The sequence below is a fragment of the Clarias gariepinus genome, chromosome 12 (assembly GCF_024256425.1).
Source record: "Clarias gariepinus isolate MV-2021 ecotype Netherlands chromosome 12, CGAR_prim_01v2, whole genome shotgun sequence".
NCBI classification, from domain to species: Eukaryota; Metazoa; Chordata; class Actinopteri; order Siluriformes; family Clariidae; genus Clarias; species Clarias gariepinus.
The window spans coordinates 8981900-9004561 of record NC_071111.1 but is presented as its reverse complement, the minus strand read 5'-3'; the positions used below and the strand labels follow the sequence as shown (position 1 = coordinate 9004561).

The window sequence follows — 22662 nt, the reverse complement described above, 5'->3', positions numbered from 1 at the left end:
TGACGGACATGAAATATGCAGCCTCACTTGTCTCTCAGAGTTCACATTGTGTGCGTGCCCCTGTCCTACTGGGACTGTCCTCACACCACACGTCTCTTACCTTCCCTTCCTCTTACTGTTTATTGCTTGTCATGTTTGCCCTAATATGGAATGAGCTTGTGAAATCTCTGAGCCTGCAATGCATAATTCACTGATATTTGTTTGAGGTGGAAGGACGTAAAGTGATTATGTAAGGTGTGTGTTTGTCCCGCCCCTCAGAGGCACAGGCGCAGCCCGTTAAACAGAAGGCGCGGTTCAAGATCAAGGATGCAAAGTGTCACCTGAGACCTCGCAACAAAGAGAAGCATCGCGATGGGGCCAAGCAGGGAATGCAGGGTGGGATGTCCGAATTACACAACACACCCTGTCTTTAGTTTCATCACATGAACACATGTAGAGAACAGCCATAGTTCATTTACTTTTTAATTTACGTTATATTCCTTTTTTTCTTCTTTTCTTCATTACATTTTTTCTCTATCCTTTGATTCCCATTTGATTCCTTTCACTTTATTTTCTTACTATTTCTTTCCCTACCTCTTAATTATTTTTTTTCCTTTTTTCCTTTATACCTTTCTCTTTTTTATTTCTTTCCTTTCCCTTTCATCCTTTCCCTTTTTCATCCTATTCTATCTGGCCTTTTCATTTTTGTTCCTCTCTTCTCTGTCATGGTCTCATTCCTTTCCTCTCCAATATTTCCATTTCCTTTACTATCCTTCCTATCCTACTCTTCCTTTTTTTTGCTCTTTTCTTTTTTCTACTCTGTTTATCTAATTTTTTCCTTTCATTTCTGCTTGTTTTTTTTCTTTTTGTTTTTATCCTTTTTCTTGTTTTCTTTCTTTCATCTTTTCCATGTGCGTTCGATCCTTTTTTCTGTTTCATATTTGCTTCTCTCTCCCTTATTTCATTTCATCTCTCACCATCTTAATTTCTCTTCTCCTCTGCCGTACTTCCTCTTCTTTTTTCTCTTCTTTCTGCTCATTTTGTCTGTTTTTCTTCTCCTCTACCATCTCCTTTTCTGCTTTTTTCTTCTTTCATTTCTTTTTCTCTCCTACTCTTTTCTATTTTTCCTCTTCTCTCCAATTTTCATCTTTTCCATTTTTCTTTAACCTCTAATTGGTCTTCTCTCCCCTTCTCTCTACTTCTGGCCTATCTCTTCCTTTTGTTTTTCCTGTACTCTCCTCAGGAGCTCAGTTTCCCTGCACAGATGACTGCCAGGTGACATTTGTAAATCTGAAGTGCGAGTCTTCTAAAAAGCGCCGACGTGGGCGAAAGTCTCCAACCAAAGAGGTCTCTCACATTACTGCTGAGTTTGAGATGGAAATGAAGGAGGAGGAGGCATCAGGTGGGTGTTTGTGTGTGCGTTTGTAGCCAGAAATAAGACATACGATCTTGGCATTATAAAATTTTGTGACAACTCATAATTAGAAAAAGAGGCGGAGTTAAAACAAATAAATTATTCTGTATTAGAAGTCCAAGGTAATCTGTGTTCTTATTTGTTATATAGAATAATTGCTCCAGGAATTAAAGTAAAGCTCTGCAGTAAAACATGGGCATGTGTTGTTGTGGCAGAAACATGTAATGTGGATTGCGTGCGAGAGAAGACAAAGCAGAAGCTCCAGAACACACTGCGCACCCTAAGGAAGTCCATCATTAAGCAGCAATTTTATATCCAGTTCTCCGGCTCGGCCTATGCGGTGGCGCAACGTGCTGTACGTCCACCAGAGCTAGATGAGAGCTGTAGCACGGGTCAGGTCCTCATCAAGGGAAAGTGCGGTAGGCATTATTTTAAGTGAGCCTGGTTGTGTTTTTAAAAACTTTTGATATGTTTTTTTTTTTTTAAGTGCTGTAATGGTTCTTTGGACTGGTTTGCTTTGGTTTAGTTTGGTTTGACCCTGTGTGAAATGATTGAGGTGTTCATAGGTTTCTGGATTTTATGACTGTTCTGTGTGTCTCCCAGTCAGCTGTAGTGTAGGGACATTCTACAGCGGTGAGCAAGACAGGTGCGTCCAGTGTCCACCCGGAACCTACCAGGACATGGAGGGTCAGTTGTCCTGTGAGCCGTGTCCCGTTGCTGAATCTCACAGCATTACTGGGGCCAAGAACGTCTCTGAGTGTGGAGGTGTGTTTGTATGTATGTGTGTGTGTGTGTGTGTGTGTCACATCTATGAGTGCCATTGTAATGCTAATACCTATAACTGATTAAAATGCCAATCAATATCACTGATTATGCAAGGTCAAGAACTTAATCTCGGGTATTAATATGTAATGGAAAGTTTACAAAATGACACATGTGGCATTTAAATGAAAAAAAAATACTGAGTGTTTTCTCTTTCCCTTTTCTCATGAGGAATCCGGTGCTCGTTATCCGACATCTTTTTGTGATTATAGGTCTGTGTCCTGCTGGACATTTCTCTGCTGATGGTTTCCAGCCGTGCCTGCAGTGTCCACTAGGCACCTTCCAGCCAGAGCGTGGACGTGTGCTCTGCTTCCCCTGTGGAGGAGGACTTATGACCAAACACACCGGAAGCACCTCTTTCAGAGACTGTGAAGCCAAAGGTTTACACACATTACACACTGCATATTATTTAATTACAGCACATTTTAAGGTTTAATATACAAGGCATATAGGTTATATATTCAATCCACTATTTTTCATTTGAGTTAAATTAAAGACTTTCCACAATGTACAGGGGACTTTACTTTTTCTGCCTTCTTCCCAGGCATAACCAAGTTTTTATATTGTTAACTCGAAGAGAGGGGAAAAAGACAACATGTTTAACAACATGTGATCATGTTTAACAGTAATACAGTATGTACAATATGCAACAATACACATGTTAAGCCCATTGCCTTTTCTGTTTTGTTTATACACACACTAAATAAAATTAATTTCTGTAAAACATTTTAAAAAATCACGGTTGTTCAGTCAGTGACTGTGCATGTGTCGAAACATACAGACAGAAAAACCACAGATGCCTCAGTGTGAGTAGGTAAAGAATAAAATGCATACAATAAAAGATCTGATAACTTTTATATAACACCATATCTTGGGATCTTCCTCGAATACCATAGAAAGTCACAAAATATGTTTTTGATATGGTTTTAATATTTTATCTTGTTTTTGATAACATAAACAAGTTAGTTTTTGTCATCATTATTATTATACATCATTATTATTATAATACCAGCCGCTCTTTATCTCTGTATCTCTTTCATACTTATTTTAGATTTTTTTTTTAAAGATAGAGAAAACACATTTTTCACACATGGACACAACAAAATTCTTTAAATCTTTTTTTATATTGCAGTGCATTGTGCTCCAGGACACTACTACAACTCCAGCACACACCGATGTATCCGTTGTCCTGTTGGTACTTATCAGTCCGAGTTTGGGCAGAATTACTGTGTCACCTGTCCTGGAAACACCACCACCGACTTCGATGGAGCTACAAATGTCACACAGTGCAAGAGTAAGTCTAAAGGGAAATGAGTCATAGCCTCCTGAGACTGTACTGTTGTGTACATTGCAGTTTCTCCTCACTGTTTTTCTTTATTCACACTTGATATCTACATACTTGATGTCTTTAAACAGAAATCAGTTTGGCAAAAGAAGTATACAGTACCTAATAGCTCTCATATGATGGTTTCTTACGATGAAGATATATAGACAATGTACAAAGGTTGTTCAAGTCAAACCAGGACTTTTGATCATGCAGACTAACAGAACACAGTTATGAAAGTAAAAACGTCCTTTATTTCTCTCTATATTGCTCTACTACACTAATGCACTTGTAGTTTCGTGCTTGAATAGCATTATGGTAGTCTCCTTCAACTCCTTTAATGACCCCAACATGTGGAAATGAATTCTAAACGAGGTCAGTACTGTACGGACAATAACTCCCTGCCGAGATCCTGTAACCTGCAAGTGGTGTGTGTACAGTTCCCACAGACAGATGCGTCTTTTTCACAGGTTGCGTTTGTGGAAGCATCTTTTTTTTAAGCATACCTTTTCCAGCATCAGGTGTTCCAATCTTTAAATGTTCATGGGAACGACTGCAGTGGGCTGCGAGCCACCTTGGCAGGGATCGTCATTCACAGACAGACGGCCTTCTTTACAACGTTTAAGAACTCCAAATGTTTTACCGCAGCAAAGAGTCTTATCACTGTATCACTTGCACTCCTTTTAATATTTTTCAGGAAAATCAGTGATTTTTCCCTAAAAAAATCTAAATACTATTAATACAAGTAAAAGTTACTTTATTTATTTCCTTATTTATTTATGTACTGTATCTATATATGTATGGTGTGTATTTATTTATTTACGTTACTTAAAATATGGTTAATTTTCCCATTTATTTCCAATTTATTTTTACGGTTCATTTTCCATGATCATACTTTTGAAGTATGTTGATGGGTGCTAATACTTTTAGATTTGACCGTTTCTTGTTGGAGGATGCATGTTTTGTTTGCTTTACCTGGTGTATATACTTGACTGACCTGATTTCCCTTCTGTAGATCAAATGTGTGGGGGAGAGCTGGGGGATTTTATGGGCTATATCGAGTCCCCTAACTATCCTGGAGATTATCCATCTAATGTGGACTGTGTGTGGACCATCAACCCTCCCAACAAGAGGCGCATCCTCATTGTGGTACCTGAAATCTTCCTCCCTATCGAGGATGAGTGTGGGGATGTCCTGGTCATGAGGAAAAGCTGTACGTTTTACACTTAACTGTATCTGTATGGTAACACAATATTTAAGGGCAGTGTTTCTAAGCCCTATAATACATATATTACACAAATAACATAACCTTGCATAAACATTTAGAAAGGCATGTTCAGAATCCTATCATTTTATAAGCCCACTTACAAAGCATATTCTCATTATCACTGTGATTTGGAATGTGACATACCAGAAATGAGTTGTTTATGTACAATAGGTTTATGTAGTTTGGTATAAAGCCTTATAAAGTGTTTATACAGTATATTTAGTATTTATTATGCTTTTTAGTATTTCTTTGCATAATTATGGTATATAATTATAATATTTATTGGGTCATAATTACTGTATATTACTTTGTAATATCTGCACTCAAAAATGATTTTGGTCATGTGTACCTTTCTTTTTTACATATTTATAATATATGTATTTTATCGCAACAAATTAACTTTTGTAATGTACTTAATTCTGTTTAAATAGTTTAAGCTTAACAGCTAAACATACCAATTGTAGGGTTATTTATTTTTGTTGATACATTTATAATTATTTTTATGAGTATTATTTTTGTGTAGCGTTTTAGCTATAAAGTCAGCGCTCTAAGTAATTGGTATTCAGTGACTCGCTCACCTCCCAGTTCTTTGTCCTTAGCCCAGCCCACATCCATAACCACCTACGAGACGTGTCAGACATATGAGAGGCCGATCGCGTTCACCTCCCGCTCTCGCAAACTCTGGATCCAGTTCAAGTCCAATGAAGGCAACAGCGGCAAAGGCTTTCAAGTCCCCTATGTCACCTACGATGGTCAGACTTCACTTCTCCCCATCTTTTATATCATTTTTATCAGACCACTAGTGTATTTATAGTTTGTTGGTAGAAACATCCCCAGACCCTGTTATTAGAAGTCTAGTATACACATACAGTACTTAGTTACTAACCTGCCTTTATAACAATTCAACCAGCATATTTGTGTAGTTACAGTATACAGATCAAAAGCTCTCTCAAAAAAATCTTTCTGTCCTGAAGACAAAAAAATAGTGAATTTAGTTTTAGGGTGGCAAGTTGCAGTTACTGTATTTTAGGTATTATTTACTGTAGGAATTTGCCCCACAAAATAAAAAAACCCTACCTTTATTATAAACAGTTATCATGAGAAAGTGTTGTTAGGAAAAAAAATTATGTAGGTTTACAACATCCATTAGAGAGTCAAAATAAGTTTGTGTTCTTTGTTGTTTAAAATACGAGTAATTAATATGTAAGTACCCTTCATACTTTTTTTTTTTAAACTTTCTTGAGAAAGAATTCATAAAACTGATTCACAATTACAGAAGACTTCAAGCATAGTACAGTCATGAGACTCTTAGCTGCAGTAATTCAATTCAACTTTATTTTATTTATGTAGTGCTTTTAACAATAGTCATTGTCACAAAGCGGCCTTACAAATAAAAAAAATTGAAATGGTTTTAAAAAGTATTATGGTAATAAATATGTATAAAAAAAGTGTGATATCAGTTTGTCCCTGATGAACAAGTTGGGGGCGATGGTACCATGGGTGTGAAGATAATAGGAAGAAACTTTGAGAGGCACCAAATTCCACAGGGAACCCATCCTCATTTGGGTTTTATCAGTAACTTGTCACCAACTTGCAGAAGAGAGGTACAGAAGAAACAAAGAGATGCATCTGTCTGTGGGAACTGAACAAACAATTATTCATGATCACAACTTGCACATAAAAGGAGCTCAGCTGGGAGTTATTGCCACATTCCGTACAGTCGTGACCTCCCTGCAAGTTGGAGGCCAGCGTTTCAGACGTGAAGCAGGCAGTCCGATCATGGCTTCAATAAACTGAGAAATCTTTCTCAGTATACCATGATGGTATACAAGCACTAGTGAATTGACAAGTGCATTAGTGTAGCAGAGGATTATATAAAGAAATGAAGAGAGCTTTTACTTTCAGAACTGTGTTGTTATTCTGTACAATAAAAAGTCCCAGTTTGACTTGAACCCCCCTTACAATACGTAAGCAGCATGTCATTTAACATGTTTATGTTTTGTGTGTGTGTGGCAGAGGATTACCAGCAGCTCATTGAAGACATTGTTCGTGACGGGCGACTTTATGCATCAGAGAATCACCAAGAGATATTAAAAGTAAGATTGCTTATACTTCAGCTATCCTCATGCAGGTTTTTAACTTTTTTGTTTTTAAAATGTAGAATTTTGTAGGAAGTCACAATCAGATCTGTCTCGCTCACTTAAGAAACAGAGAATATTTGTGAAATTAAATGCTTAAAGACAGCTCAGAGAGCTTCTTTAGGAACATAATCAACGATATTGTGGTGTAATTAAGCAGAATCTTAGAACTGAGATGTTGATTAATTTCCCATGCCAGCACACCCTGAAGTGTGTAATTTATCTATTTAATAAAGAATGACATGATACTTTTAATGCATTTATAGTTACTTTTGCTGTTGTGAAGCATCCCTAAAAGAAGACAGCTATCCAGTTGTTTACCAGGCTCTCATTTTTTTTATCCCAAGGTTTATAAGACAAACATATTTAGCGTGTTTTGACTTCCTGTGCCTCCTGGGAAGACTTGTGTCAAGAAGGAATTATACAAGCAATACACATTTTTATAAAAGCAAATTTGTATAAAATTAATTTGCTGCTGTAAGAAAAAAAATGGAATTCGGTTTAACCTTTTTTCCTTATTTGCCCCATGTTTCAGGATAAAAAGCTGATTAAGGCTCTGTTTGACGTCCTGGCTCACCCTCATAACTATTTCAAGTACACAGTTCAGGAGTCCAAAGAGATGTTCCCACGCTCCTTCATCAAGCTGCTACGCTCCAAAGTCACCAGGTTTCTACGGCCTTACAAATAGAAACCTTTAGCGCTGCTGTTTTCGTCCCCAAGTCCTCCTCTTCTTGTCTTCTTCTACATGCCTCTGCTCCCCATTCACTCGGCTACTTCTTTATATCTGCGTCCTCTGGAGTGGTTCCACTCACTAGCTAAATATCAAAACGCCTCACTGTGACACAAAGTGGAGGTCTGGTCTTCTTCCTACCTCTTCTCTGGAGTCTAATTTTTTTCCGGTTCCTTTATAAGCTTTTTTTGTTCCAGTGTTTATATGTTGCTTTGGGAATTTTTTTAATGCTTTTGAATATTTATATGTGCTACAACATGCAGAGACCCGATTTTCCCGGATGTTTAATATCTATATATTTGTATATGTATGTACGTATGCATGTATATATACGTATGAGTGGTATGCCTACAATCGTGGCATACCTTCATACACAAATAGATATATATTGTTAGTATGAAAAGAAAATTAGTTCATGCCCCAGACATGCACATGATTGCGTTTAGAAATGACTGGTGTGCACTTAATTCTTTTTTTTTTTTTTTCTTCAAAAAAACAAAGTAATGTCAGTATGGAAAGTGAAATTAGTTTATGAACATGGACTAAAGGTGAACAGCAGTGTTTGAAAGGGAAAACCATCATTAAATACAATACATAACAAGATAAAGACTACCTGCTGGTAACATTGGGTTACTATAGAGTTACACTTTTGTTTCGTAACTAATATTTGGAACTTTAATTGCACTTGAATTTTATATTGTAAACTTTAGAGAAAAAAAATGTTACTTTTTTTATGTTTGTGTTGTATAGAAATGTTTTATATTTGGTTGTCCTTATTGCTCCTCTGTTCTGGCTAAAATGAGGTTAACAAAACAAGTCTCACCTCTTCTGAATACCAAAAAAAAGACAAGAAAAGCAGTTGAGCTTATATTGACCCCTTAAAGTCCCAGTTTATTATTTGGTTATTACTCTTACAGTGCATTATTTGGCTAGTTCATATCTAACACTTAAACACATTGAACAGCATGATAAATAAATATAAAGTACAGTTTATAGTTTTTAAACTAAACATAGTGTTGAGCTGGTATAATAGAAGTACAACACTTCAGAACATGCTGTTTTTGGAAAATAATCAACGGAATGAGGAACGGAATTCTGGGACTTTAAGAGGTTTAACATACAAACAGAATTAGATTTTCCTTTGAAACCTGTCGATTATATATAGTAAATGCTTATGAGTAACATTTGCGTGCTGTGCACATGGTAGAAAGCACAAAACAGCTCTCATCTTAGACATAACATTCACAGCGCTTGACGTCATAACACATCAATTTCAGTGGCATATGAAGTGTTCAATTTAAGGAATGTTAGCTTTAACTTTATGAATGTATTGTTAAGGGAGGTTGTGTGGGATTTTGGTTGAATAAGAGAAGATTATTTTCTGCCAACTGGTGAATATTTTGTATAAAATGGCTCTATATGTGTGTCAAGATGTATCAGTAAGGTCATTGGGATTCTTACATCGTGTTCATCGTTAAAATTGGGCAGATTATAAATGTGTTAAAAGATGTAGACTCTGAGTTGTAACACTGTTCTCTACATGCAATACATGGATTTTTACCCTAATTTCTCTCAGTTTCTTCTATATCACAGTTTCTTTCTGCTACGTTACACTTATAGGATCTGGGAAATTTGGTCCTTATCTAGGGACAAGAATGTTATCAAGGACGGTAGCAAGATTAAAATCGAGCCAATCTTAGTTTTGTTTTTAAAGCAGCCGGTGCCGAGAGGAATCACAAGTGATGATTGAGTGAGGTTTCGTGTCTATTTATATCATATTTTACTTCATTTAAAAAAAATTATGTTTTGAATGTTTTAATATGTAAAAAAAATACAATTTTATTTGGGGGAGTGGAGACGGATTGAGATTATTTCCTTTGGGAAAATGCGTTTCAGAATATGAATTTTCACAGTAAGATCTCGCTTCTGGAGTGGATTAAATTCATATGCAGTACAACCGAGTTGTTTTGGGTTAAGTGCCCTAATACTGACATGTGAACATACAACCTTCCAGTCACAAGTCCAACATCTTAACCAAAGAGCTTGAATGCTACTAACCTGAAGTCACCACATCTTGTTGAAATGCTACTTACTGTATGCTGCATTATGCTCCGATCAATACTTCTCAGTACTGGTCCTGGAGTAGCCCTATGCTGGATACAGTATTCTGGTGTTTTCCCTCCTCTATTTAACCTAATGTAGTATAGGCTTCCCAGATAGCAGAAGACTCCAATCCAGATGTAATTTAGAGCCAATCCAGATGCGGATGTGATGCAGATCTGCCAAAGGCAATGCAGATCCGAGTCAGATCCGGAGTCATCTGCTATCTGGGTTGTTATTTAGCTAATTAGGACATTAAAATGTGCAGTGTTGTGGTACCTCATTGGAAGAGTTAAACATGCTTGGAGGAGTGCAACGATGCTCTAAGGTATTTAATTCACAATTTAATGTCAAATGTAGGCCATGTTGATTTTGCTATCTAATATTTTATGACAGCTCTAAAGTAAACTGGATGGAGAACACTAAGGTGAGCTAACAGATGCATGTGATTGGCTAGTGGTGTTCTGATGTACACATCTCCCACACAGAGGCAATGATACTTATCAATTTACCAGATTTACAAGGTAGTGTTCAAATAGATGTCAGTCAACGCTTTTTTTTCTTCAGTCGACATCTTTTCTAGTACCTGATTTTGATATCACATATTATTGTCCACAAAGAGCCAGAATGTGTGCAGATGCTTAATAGAAGGCATACTTAAATAAAACCAAACTTTAAACAGGTGCCATTCAATGTAGTTCCAATTTAGTCGGAATGTAAGCTCTGAAACCACACCAGCACCTTTCAGATAAGATAAAAAAAATTAAATCATAAAATAAGATCTAAACACAAAATTTATATTTTATTATCTTTCAAAATCCTTAATAGTTTAGCTATCTTAGATAAACCAACAGGCAACTTGGGCATGGTGCTTAATCCATACAAAGGAGGGAGAGTGATTGACTATATCCAATTAATTAGCGTTTTATACCATGGTGTGGTAATAAAAAAATAAATAAAATCTCTGTCTCCAGAAACCAGGAAATAAGAATCATTATTCTAGACACATCTGATTTATATATACAAATGAATCTAATGTTGTTCACATTATGCACACACACACCAAAAGTATTATGCCAAAAAATGGCATGTATTATAGTTCCCCCTTGGTACAAAACAGGTGATGTTCACTGATTAGGTTACTAATTAGAATCATCTGGTTAAGTTAATGAATAGAACAAACATGTGGAAGGACTTTTACTTTCTGAAGCCGGATTGTCTACCTCTGCAGAAAAATGGCCACCACTACTGTAGGGAATTCTTAAATGAGTTGCGACATTCTTTAGCAAATACCTGTTTTAAAAAAAATAAAGTACTCCATAAAATAACAGTTTATACTTATTACCTTGATTAACATTGTTTTTTAAAAAAATTTGCAAGTGTCATTAAAAACATTTAATTTTACTTTTGTCTGAATACTTTTGGCCCCCACTATACAAACACTGTGTTACTACAAAGTTGTGCTTTGCATAAATTAGAGATACTGTAGAGCTACTGTATATTTTTTAGAACTAATGACTTTTTGGTTCCTTGGTAAGACGACAAGCTGCATATGTCTTTGTTTCACAGATTAAAACACAACGTGGCGCATTTCGACTCTGCTGACCTGCAACATAAGGGTTCACTCACTCACTTTAACCATTTAGCAGGGCATCCCCAACTAGCTCTACCTCTGCCTCTGGCCGGGTATTTAGAGCATACCCACAGCAGCTGGCTGAGGTCTTCACTGACATGTTTAACCTGTCCTTGGCTCAGGCAGCTGTCCCCCACCTGCTTTAGGTCTGCTAGAATTCTGCCTGTGCCACAACACTCTGCTGCAACAGCGCTCTGTGACCTTCATTCTGTTGCTCTCACCTGGTCATCGCGAAGTGCTTGAAAAAATTGTCCTTCACCCATCGTAAGGTCTGTCTGCCAACCACTTTGGGTCCATACCAATTGGCCTATCCCCCCAACAAGCCAATCGAAGATGCCACTTCCACTGTGCTCCATGCTGCCCTGACTCACCTAGACAGCCCGACACTTATGCCAGGATGTTGTATTTAGATTTTAGCCTAGCTTCCAATACCGTCCAAGCTAGTCTCGAAACTGAAACAGCTTGCTAAGTGCATTTTACTGGCTTTGTACATGTACTTTGCACAATGACAATAAAGTTAAATCTAATGTTATACACCATTGGGTTGATAACAGTAAATCTATTTAATGTGATGCAGCATCAAGCCACCTCTTTGGTGACTAAATCAGCACACCCTGTCTTGTTTTATTCCCTACACAATGCATAGTGTGTCACTATAATCAAATAAATAAACATTACTAAGGCACATTATGATTAGTTTTTCTATCAGTAATGCTTAGGTGCAGTTCCAGTCAACCCATTCACCTTTTCCATAATTTTGTGTCATATTTATGTGTTTTTGCTGTTTCGATATACATGACACTTTTTATTTAGCATTGAATAATTTCAGGATTATTTTAATCAGGTGACTAGATGTATGTAAAACAAATCTGCAGTTCATGAAGCCATAGAGTTTCTTATTTTACATTATTTTCTGAAAAGTCAGCAGAAAGAACTCATACAAGACTTTCTTCCTGCTGACTTTTCAGAAATTCACGAGATTTGCATAACAGTAACTGATGGGAAACATATAATATGCAAATCTGCTGAAGAAGTAGCAACAACTTTATATAATCAAAAGTGTGCCAAGCGTGGAGAAAAAAATCAGTTTCTGACAAGCAATGGCAAATCTGTACAGGTAAGTGCAAACAAAAGAAAAAGAGAAAAAAGTGTATGTAGTGTGAAATGTGTATGTATAAATGATCTTGAAGAAATTGAATATATTTTTTTTAATAAAGAATGAAGTATCTGTGTACTACAATAAGAAATCAATCTAAACCATAATGCCAAAAGCTACAAAAACAAATCTATTTTATAAAACACATTTTGATTGATATGTGATCATTTATGCAGACTAAAAGTCTTGTTGGTATACGTGAAAGTATAATAGTGCCAAAATCCCTCAAAGCAAAATTGCATGTTGAATTACATAAAAGAATACCTACATTTTAGGAGCCTGAATTTGTGAGGTTGAAAAGTAAAGAAGATGGTATTTTTCACACTTTAAAATATTTTTGAACAGGAATTTAGTAAGGTCAGTATTTTGCATTGACTGCTTAAATGCATGATTTTTTTTTTTTATTTACCAACCACAATGAATTGCAGTGCCAAAAATCCAAAGCATTATTATTTTTTTATCTTCTATTGCAACAAAGCTATAATGCAACATACTACTTTGCTTTGAGGGATTTTGACATTGTTATATTTCCATAGGTTTATTTCTTTTATTTCCATAGGTTTATTTCCACAGAAATCTGAATGATATTAAAAATATATTAAGATAAATTGGCATACATATATATATATATATATATATATATATATATATATATATATATATTAGTATGCATCAGCTTTTTGTTACTTTGTCTCCACCGTGTGGCTATAGTTAAAAAAAACAACTAATGATACTTATAGTCTGTCCACAAGATGGCGCTGCGCCATAACACAAACGCGAACGTCTGACTGCTTTGCATGGTCAAGCTCTCAGCACTGCAAACTTTGACTGGCAGCGCTGAGGGGCACAATGAATCACTTTACTGATTCGATGTTTTGGAAATATTAATCCAAAAGGAATTTCAAGTATGTTAATTTATTTGATTTACAGGTATTGTTAAAGTTTAAATGTCATTATTTAAAAAACATATGGGTTTAATATAATACAATGTATAATAACATGTATAATACTATTCTGTGTATTGTCCCCTATACAGTATACGTCCTCTGTATATTTTGACAGCAAGCTAAACTCCACCCTTATTAAAATAACAGACATAGTATGTTTTAATAAGGATAGGTTAAAACTATAAAATAAAGAAAGAAAACAATAAATAAGTATACATATTCAATATTTTCACAAATAAACACCTTTTACAAATGCTACTGTATATTCCCCAATATCAATTAAACAGGTATGTAATAATAAGCAAAGACATCACAATTCTCTTTCCCATGTGAAAATGCATAAAATATAGATGAATAAGAAAAATAAACTTACCAATGAAGCTACCAAAGGTCAAGGATGAACACAGATGGCTGCTGATTTACTACAGCACATGTTCAGAACTGTGCATCATGGAAATCACTAAATTGGTGATTAGAGACAACCATTAAGAAATTATTAGTTCTTAATTATTAATTAACAATAATTGTAACAGAACATTCTGAATAATGATATTTTACACTGAATTTACGAAAAAAATATATTGCATATTTGACAGAAATGTTCAATCACTGATGTTACAGATGAATAACTGTAGTTTGATACTGTAACTATATATATATATATATATATATATATATATATATATATATATATATATATATATATATATATATATATATATATATTGAATTGAATGTGACATTGACATTCTCATCAACCTAGATACATCCTACAAAGCCACCATGAAGCTTAGCTTGGAAAATTCGTGTGTATTATGACATAAATTATATTAACACATGCACATTTTTGTCCATTTTAATATAAACACATGGACAGCTGTTCATTTATGCATTTACCCGGTCATTAAATCAGGTTGCAGCAGTGCAATGTATAAAATCATGCAGATCCAGGTCAAGAGCTTCAGTTAATTTTTACATCAAATATCAGAATGAAAAACATGTGTTCTTTGTGACACTGTGGCATGGATGGTCTGTACCAGATGGGCTGGTTTGCGTATATTAGAAACTGCTGATCTCCTGGGATTTACACACAGAACTGTCTCTAGAATTTATACAAGTGGAGTGAAGAAAAAAAGCAGTAAGCGGAGGCTCTACAGCCTAAAGCACCTTACTGATGAGGGAGATCAGAGAAGAATGACAAGACTGCAAGACTGGTTCTAACTTAAACAAGCACTCTTTAGAACTGTGGTGAACAGGAAAGCATGTCATAATGTGTGTAAGACCTTAAACCTTGAGGTGGCAGGAAAGACTACATCAGGTAGCAGATTACATCATCTCCTGTCAGCACAGGCACAAGACATCATGGACACAGACTTACTAAAATCTAGAAAAAGACCAGATGATTTTTTCCTCTAACTTTTAACTTATAAGTTTGAGCCCGTGATATGCTCATGTTCCAGGTGCTGGTTAGGACTTGATATGGTCTGTGTATCCACGCTCTGTTGTAGCTCATCTACCTCAAGGTTAGATGATTTGAAGGCTGAGATGCTTTTCTGCTCATCCTGATTGTACAGAATGATTATATACAGTATGTTACTATGAGTTGGTGTCCAGGTGTTTCTATTAAAATGAATAATGAGTTTATAATGAAATCACGCAAACTCCATGCACGCAGACCTTGAAGCGGGAATCGACAGTGCTAACCACTAAGCCACCAAGCCACTTTTATAGTAAAATACTTTGGATACTTTGCACTGCTGGATCGACCTCTCTAGGTAGAAGTGATGTAAAAGGTTAAATTCTGTCAGGATCAAACAGGCTAACTTGTCCATGAAATGATTGATTTTTTAGATTTAGTTTCATGTTTTTCAGCTTGGAGTATTCCACATTTGTGACCTTCATGCACAAAAAGTTAAGGGCAATCAGTAGCTTTTTCTCCTATTAGCATGCTTAGATAAACAGAAAGAGTAATTAAAGTAATGTAACATCCAGTTATCCCTAATGCAACTCCAATAAATGTCAGTCATTCATTAGAGACATCAAGGCATTGACCTTAAGTCACCCAGCAGCATGACGTCATTTCGTACACTTTATTTCTGTGATGTGATGAGATATGACTTGCAGCAGAGAGGACATGGATGGAAAGATCGAGTGGGGGGGGGGTATGTATGAGAGTGTGTGTGTGGGAGAGAGAGAGAGTACTATCGAGAGTGTGAGTGTGTGAGAGAGAGAGTGTCTGTGTGTGTGTGTGTGTGAGAGAGAGAGAGAGAATATCTGTGTGTGTGAGAGAAAGAGAATGTCTGTGTGTGTGTGAGAGAGAGAGATAGTGTGTGTGTGTGTGTGTGTGAGAGAGAGAGAGTCTGTGTGTGTGTGTGTGTGTGTGTGTGTGTGAGAGAGAGAGTGTCTGTGTGTGTGTGAGAGAGAGATAGAGATAGTGTGTGTGTGTGTGTGTGAGAGAGAGAGAGAGAGAGATCTGTGTGTGTGTGTGTGTGTGTGAGAGAGAGAGAGAGAGAGAGAGTGTCTGTGTGTGTGTGAGAGAGAGAGAAATATCATTGGACGAAGGGGGCGTGTCTCCGTACGTCCGCGCGAGACCACGGGCTCATAGCTGCCGCTCCACGCGCGCGCCTTCGCTTTACTTTTAACTTCAAACGCTCAAGCGCGCGCGCGCATCTTTATGACTATCCACGAGCGTTTTTTTAACTGTTTTTTTTTTTTTTAGTCGTTTATTTTTTTGGAAAGTCAGCTGTTTCAGCCGTCTTCATCCCTCCAGAATTCAGGTATGTCACCGGTACATCACCAGTATAGCGCGCGGGATGTTTGCACAAACTTTACACTCTTTTAAGAAGCGTGTCGGTGCACTGAGGAGGATTAAAGAGAAAATAAGGTTTAGGATTGAAAATATATATATATTTAAAAAATGCATGAACATATTATTTGTTTCGAGGTTCAGTCGGAAGCATTTCACAGGAGCGCAGCGTCCCGTTTTATCACCGGTGTGTGTGTGTGTGTGTGTGTGTTGAGCACGGACTTCAAATCGATATAACCGGTTTAACAATCTTATGCATGCACGATATCATCCATAAATTCCCATTTGTCCCATAAAGCTTTTCAAAATAGTATTTGGTTTATTAAAATAAAAATACAAATAGCATCATATTGTGTACATGATACAATGTAACTGTACATAACTTATACAAAAACTGAATGAAAACTTGAAACCCTCAATGATCATGCACTTACATTTATACAAAGTGTATAACATTACACATTGTCCCAAAAACATCTGATTTAGAAATCTGGTTTATTTCTATGAAATCATATTTAAAGATTCTTTTAATATTTGCCCAACAAGATTAATCTGTGTCCTGCTTAATACACAGTTCAGCTGTGACATACTAATAATAGATGATTCTTTTCTTCTTCTTCTTCTTCTTCTTTTTTTTTTTACATTTTCTTCCCACTTGAGTACCGTATGTACATTTGTGTTTAAGCGGTTATTATGTAATAAATACTGTTTACCTGGATACATGGGTAAAGTGTATCTTTAACAAAATAAAGATTAAAGGTATAATTTGGACTGTAATTACCTTTTAGAATAACACTTTGAATATACACATCTTTACACACCTTTTAAGTTAAAAGGTACAAAATTAGAGACTGCTGCCCCAACAATGATAAAGGGAATGGGACAATTTAATACACCCCCACTCTTATTTTTCCTTAGAGCGTACAGATATCATTATTACATTTTTGCCTGCAGGCTTTTCATTGCTTACAATTTAGCAAATTAGGATAAGAAATAAAATAAGGAAGACAACGTGATTTCGAATTCAGGTGTCATATATATATATATATTTTTTTGCTCAATACCTTTTTTTTTTAGCATAAACGTAAGGACAGGACTGGACAATGTGGTACAAATATTGTAATACGTTAACTGTAGGCACGCACACATTTTTATCGTTCCCAGAAAACATTTGTTTTTTTCTGCTATACCACAATTTTTAAGTTAGTGTATGTGAATATGTAAAAAGCTTTGGATGTAGTTTTGATTAAAAGATTAAAAGCATGTGTGTTTAAGAGTGTAAGATGTGTATTCAGTGTCCTCTACATCCTCATCTCATGTTCTGTCCTCTGATCACAGTTAAGCAGAATGCCACTGCTCTGTTCAATATTCCAGGTGTGTGTGTGTGTGTGTGTGTGTGTGTGTGTGTGTGTGTGTGTGTGTTTACCTCTCAGTTGATTTGGAACCCTGGGCATCATGAAGGTTCACGTTGCCAGCACGGAGACGACTGGACGCTGAGCCTCATCTGCTTCTCATCTCAGTTCAGCAGTGCAAGTGATCTGAGCTTCACTCACGCACAGCCAGCCAAAACGGAGTTCCTTTGAGTGTGTGTGTATGTGTGTGTGAGTGAGTGAGTGAGTGTGTGTGCTGTTGGCATGGCTTTCACATTGTCGGAGATCATGGCTGCACGACGGCAGCAGCAGTCTCAAAGAGGAGCGAGAGGAGCGGTGGAGGTGGACGAGTACAGTGCAAACCCTACTCAGGCCTTTACCTTTTACAACATTAACCAGGGACGCTTCCAGCCACCTCACGTCCATATGTAAGTCTCTTCTTCTTTTCTTCTGTCGTTCTCACACTCACATCTTTTTTTAATTTTTGTGAAGCTGCTTTGAGACAATGACCATTATTAAAAGCACTATATAAAGAAAATTGAATGAAAAAATAACACTTTAAATAATTAATAGCGCATCGTTTTTTGTAGGGCTTCAGGAGGCCAATATGAAAGGAATAAAGCACTTGGAGGCATGTTGTTGTAGAAAAATAATCAATGATGGAGTAATGCTGTGTTTTATGTTTCTCTCATTTTTCCACAATTGCAATATTTCATCTACAACAACATGACATAATTGTTATATTTGATGCATTTATAGTTAAGTTTAAGGTTGTTGAACTTTACCTCATACTGTTACCGAAATGCTGACTGAAGATTCCTTGAATAAATGATAAGTAAAGGTCGCTGTACATTAAACTTCACGGTGGAACCAATTACACACTTTTTAATCCAGTTTATGTGAAGTCAGCATTACAAGTCCCTCACCTATTAGAATAGGTGAATTCGTAGAAATTACTTCTTTACATACCATACCAACATACCATTCTAAGCATTTTTATACAAACTTCAAATTTTTCTTTATGCTCTTGGAATTTTATAAAATTTACAATTTACATTTTATGTAATGACATCTCATTTTATTACCACATCTGAACAATATATAAGGTACATACCAGTAAGTTGCTTCAAATTTATTGACCACAGTAGATTGCAGAGTCAAATGTTGTTTTAAGGACACAGGTCATTTGAGTGGTACTGTTTAAGGTGTGCCTCAAGGGTGCATTTCAAGTCCAGGGTACATCTCAAGTTCAGGATATGTCACAAGTCAGATGTACGTCTCAAATCAATGGTACATTTCAAGTCCAGGGTACGTCACAAGTTGGGGGTACGTCTCACCTCAAGGCTAAGGTTGTCTTAAGGCAAGGGTATGTCAAGGAAACAATATGTTTCAAGGCAAGGGTCAAGTGGCTCAAGTCAGCAGTACATTTCAAGGCTTTCCTGTCAAGAGTAAATCTCAGGAAAAAATTTTATCTGAAGTTAAACGTTATCTCAAGGGTACATTTTGAGGCAAGGGGATGTCTTGTGGCAAGTTTGCATCCCAAGTCATGGGTACATCTCAACTAGGGGTACATCTCACGACAGGGGTCGGGTTCAAGGGTCTGCTCAAGTCAGGAAAACATCTCAGGGGTACGTTTCAAATCATTAGTTTGTCTCAAGGCAAGGGTGCATGTCAAATCAAGGTCAAGGTTATGTCTCAAGTTATGGGTACTGTACATCTCAAGTCATTGGTACTGTAGGTCTCAGGGCAAAGGGTATGTTTCAAAGTCCAAGTCTGTCCATCTTCTGTCCATCTTAATGGTAAGTCTCCAAGCATTGTTGGGGACACGTCATTGAATTTTATGGACTGTCATTGTACCTTTAGTAGGGACAAAAATGGTGACCATATTGCAACTTGTTTTTGTAGTTAAATGCAGTAAATGTTTACTGCATCTGATAATCCAGTGATGTGTAGTTACATCAGGGGAAAAAGCAAATCATCTCTCTGACTCTGCACAGCATGTAGTGTACACAGTCTCTAACAGTGTGTGTGGTGTAGGTACTGTAGGTAAGCAGGTAGGTAGGTAGGCTGACCCAGCAGTAGTTACCTTTAAGTGGGCCACTCTTATTCAAATGTATTTCCCACTCCTCTAGAGACATGCTGCTGCTGCTTCTGTAACCACAAGCCTCCTGAGAACTCCATAGAACTCCTGTTTCTTCATAAAATACTCCTTATTTTCCTTTCTTAATTTCTCTCTCTCACAACTGTTCTTTCTCTCAGGGTTGATCCATTACCCCATGACACCCCCAAGCCACCAGGTTACACTCGCTTTGTGTGTATCTCGGACACACACTCGCGCACGGACTCTATTCAGATGCCGTACGGCGACGTGTTGCTGCACGCAGGAGACTTTACTGAGCTTGGCCTGCCCAGTGAGGTCAAGAAATTCAACGACTGGCTCGGTGAGAATGTACTCATGTCAGCTATAACACACACACACGCACACACACACACGCGCACACACACACACACACAATCTCTCTGCATGCAGGGTTTGCACAATATTCTTATTCCTCATTCTACTTTTACTTTTCTTTTTGGATAAATGTTTTATTTATTTGATATAATAAAGTAAAAGCAGGAGGATGTATCATTTATTCAGCGCAAACTCTTACTGTACGTTCTGTCTCTTCTTTTTTCATTCTGTTACTGTACATTCTTATTTTTACCTTCTTTTTCATCTTTTTTCTTTTGTTATGTGTTGTGTATAATCACTTTAACAATGTCTTTCTTTCTTTCTTATTCCACTTTTGTTGATGCATCTTTCTTTCTTTGTTTTTAGTAATTGCCTTGACATCCTCTTTAACTTTCTTTCTTTATTTCTTTCTTACTTCTAATTAATGTAAACATACAGTATTTCTTTTTCCCTTTGTTTATCTTGTATTTGCTTTGTCACCCTCTATTCTTTTCTTCCCTCCTTCCTCCATTCCTTTTTCTCTTTCTTTTATCTTGTAATTACTTTGAAAAAATGTCTCTTTCTTTGCTTTTTTTCTAATTCCTGTCATCTTCTTTCTTTCTTTCTTTCTTTCTTTCTTTCTTCCTCTTTCTTTCTTTCATTTTTACATTACATTACATGTGTTCTGTCATGACCGTAATTGTTACAGTTGTCTCAGTTGGTTTTTAAATATTATTCGTAGGACTGATAGTGATAATGATAACGCGTCACTAGTGTACAGAGTTTTGGTTAAATGAGTAAATTAAGAGCAGTGATAGGATCTGCCTCCCCTCAGTCGGCTATCTCAGCACACAGAGCAAATTAAAGAGGGAAAAGGCTGCATGTGCGATGCATCAGAGACATGAAGAAAGGCAGAAACAGCATTTTTAGATGAGAAAGATGAAGACGAGAGGTGGATGGATGGATGGGAGCGCAGCCCTCCTGAGGTTATGCAGTAGGGTGCAGGAGGCACGGGCGGGCAGATAAGACGAGGCCAGAAAAGCCTGCAGGTTTCTCAGATAACTGATAACACTAAAGCGTCTCTCTCTCTCTCTCTCTCTCCCACTCTCACATACACACTTGCTCTCATCTTTCATTGTCACACTCTGTGTGATGCATCCTCCCCTGTCCCTGCCTTCTCCCTCTCTTTGATGGGTATTCCTGGAGTTTTGTTCTTCCGTTTGTTTTTAGATAAATATTTATTCCTCGTCTCCTGATCCTTTCCCTCATCTGCTTGTGTGTGTGTGTGTGTGTATGTGTGAGAGGCGAGAGACAGACCGTGCTGTACTCATGCTGCTTTCTTTATCCCACGTCAGCCCTCTGAAATGGGATTCACTTTTTTCCCTGATGTTACTAAGAAATAACACAAATCCTCACATCTCACCTCACACATATGGTAATACAATATGTATATACGTTCCTTATTTATCTTTAGACTTGTATTTTGAACTTCAGAAACTTTTTGAATGTTTGTCTGATGTGGAAAAATGCAAATCATACAGTATCACTTATCATAAATCTACCATGTAAACAGTTGAGGTTTTTTAAAAGGCTGGTAGTGTAATAATTAAAGTTGGAAGTCAGATGTGGAGGAATGTACAGTAAGCCTAACATGTTGATTTGACATCTGTTGATCAGAGAATACGAATAAAAAAAAAATCGAATTATAAAAACCTCAGGGAGTAGTGAATATCTTCGCTTTTTGTGTTTAAAGTATAAAATCCCATTCTGAGTAGAAGGATTAGTTTTGGGGAGATATTTCCCAAGATACATGAAATCTATTTCACACTTTACTGGGAGACGTTATCAGCCGGGTGACACTGGAGGAGACGATCTTTAGGAATGTGTGAAGTCAGGATGTGCGGATGCTCGTTCACTATTGATTTCGGACAGTATGTACATTAATCGTAGTCAAGGTCCACAGCATGGGCCAAAGTGCGGGCAGGTCGCAACAAGCTAGGGTCATTTATAACCATAAGCAAGGAATAGATGTTCTTAGTTAAAGTGCTATACAGATAAATTGAGTTGAATGGAATGGATGAAACTGGAAACCATGGAAGTAAAGATCTGAGATGCCGTTTAAGCACATGGACTTACGGAAGCGCAGGAATTTATGGTAAGACTTAGCAAGGAAACACAGGAACAGCAGGGAACACATAGACACATAACTTATCATGAGTAACAGACCAATGACAGGACAGGGGGCCAAAAACAAACACACATGTCACGCCCACTCTGAGCTCATTTCTGTAAAGCTGCTTTGTGACAATGGCAACAATAAAATAAAATCTAAGCAGTTTAGGGAGTTTGTGACACACAGCAGGTAGTTGTGTCGCTTCACAACTGCAGGAACCCTGGCTCAGTCCCAAGGTTACTGTCTTTCTGATGTTTCACATGTTCTCCCTGTGTTTATGAGGGTTCCTCTGGGTTCTCCAGTTTCCTAGCTGCCTATGCAGAATCGCCTCTAGGTGCGAACATGTCTGTGCATCATCGTCATTTAGTT

General features: G+C 37.0%; 2 protein-coding genes across 3 annotated transcripts in view; both read left to right on the top strand.

Annotated features, from left to right (window-relative positions):
• Positions 1-9240, top strand: part of scube1 (signal peptide, CUB domain, EGF-like 1) — a 92245-nt gene extending 83005 nt beyond the window's left edge. For both annotated transcript variants that reach the window (XM_053508459.1, XM_053508458.1), the window contains 10 exons: positions 259-375; positions 1223-1381; positions 1609-1812; positions 1997-2158; positions 2428-2595; positions 3348-3509; positions 4555-4752; positions 5406-5558; positions 6823-6902; positions 7480-9240. In XM_053508459.1, coding sequence (XP_053364434.1) covers positions 259-375; positions 1223-1381; positions 1609-1812; positions 1997-2158; positions 2428-2595; positions 3348-3509; positions 4555-4752; positions 5406-5558; positions 6823-6902; positions 7480-7632 — 1556 coding nt within the window. In that variant the 3' untranslated portion in view covers positions 7633-9240. The remainder of the gene's footprint in view (positions 1-258; positions 376-1222; positions 1382-1608; positions 1813-1996; positions 2159-2427; positions 2596-3347; positions 3510-4554; positions 4753-5405; positions 5559-6822; positions 6903-7479) is intronic.
• Positions 9241-16114: 6874 nt separating this feature from the next.
• The window catches only part of mpped1 (metallophosphoesterase domain containing 1), a 53030-nt gene continuing 46482 nt past the window's right edge, over positions 16115-22662 (top strand). Inside the window, exons 1-3 of the mRNA XM_053508830.1 lie at positions 16115-16287; positions 17750-18114; positions 19946-20127. Of these exons, the coding sequence (XP_053364805.1) occupies positions 17951-18114; positions 19946-20127 (346 nt within the window). The 5' untranslated portion in view covers positions 16115-16287; positions 17750-17950. The remainder of the gene's footprint in view (positions 16288-17749; positions 18115-19945; positions 20128-22662) is intronic.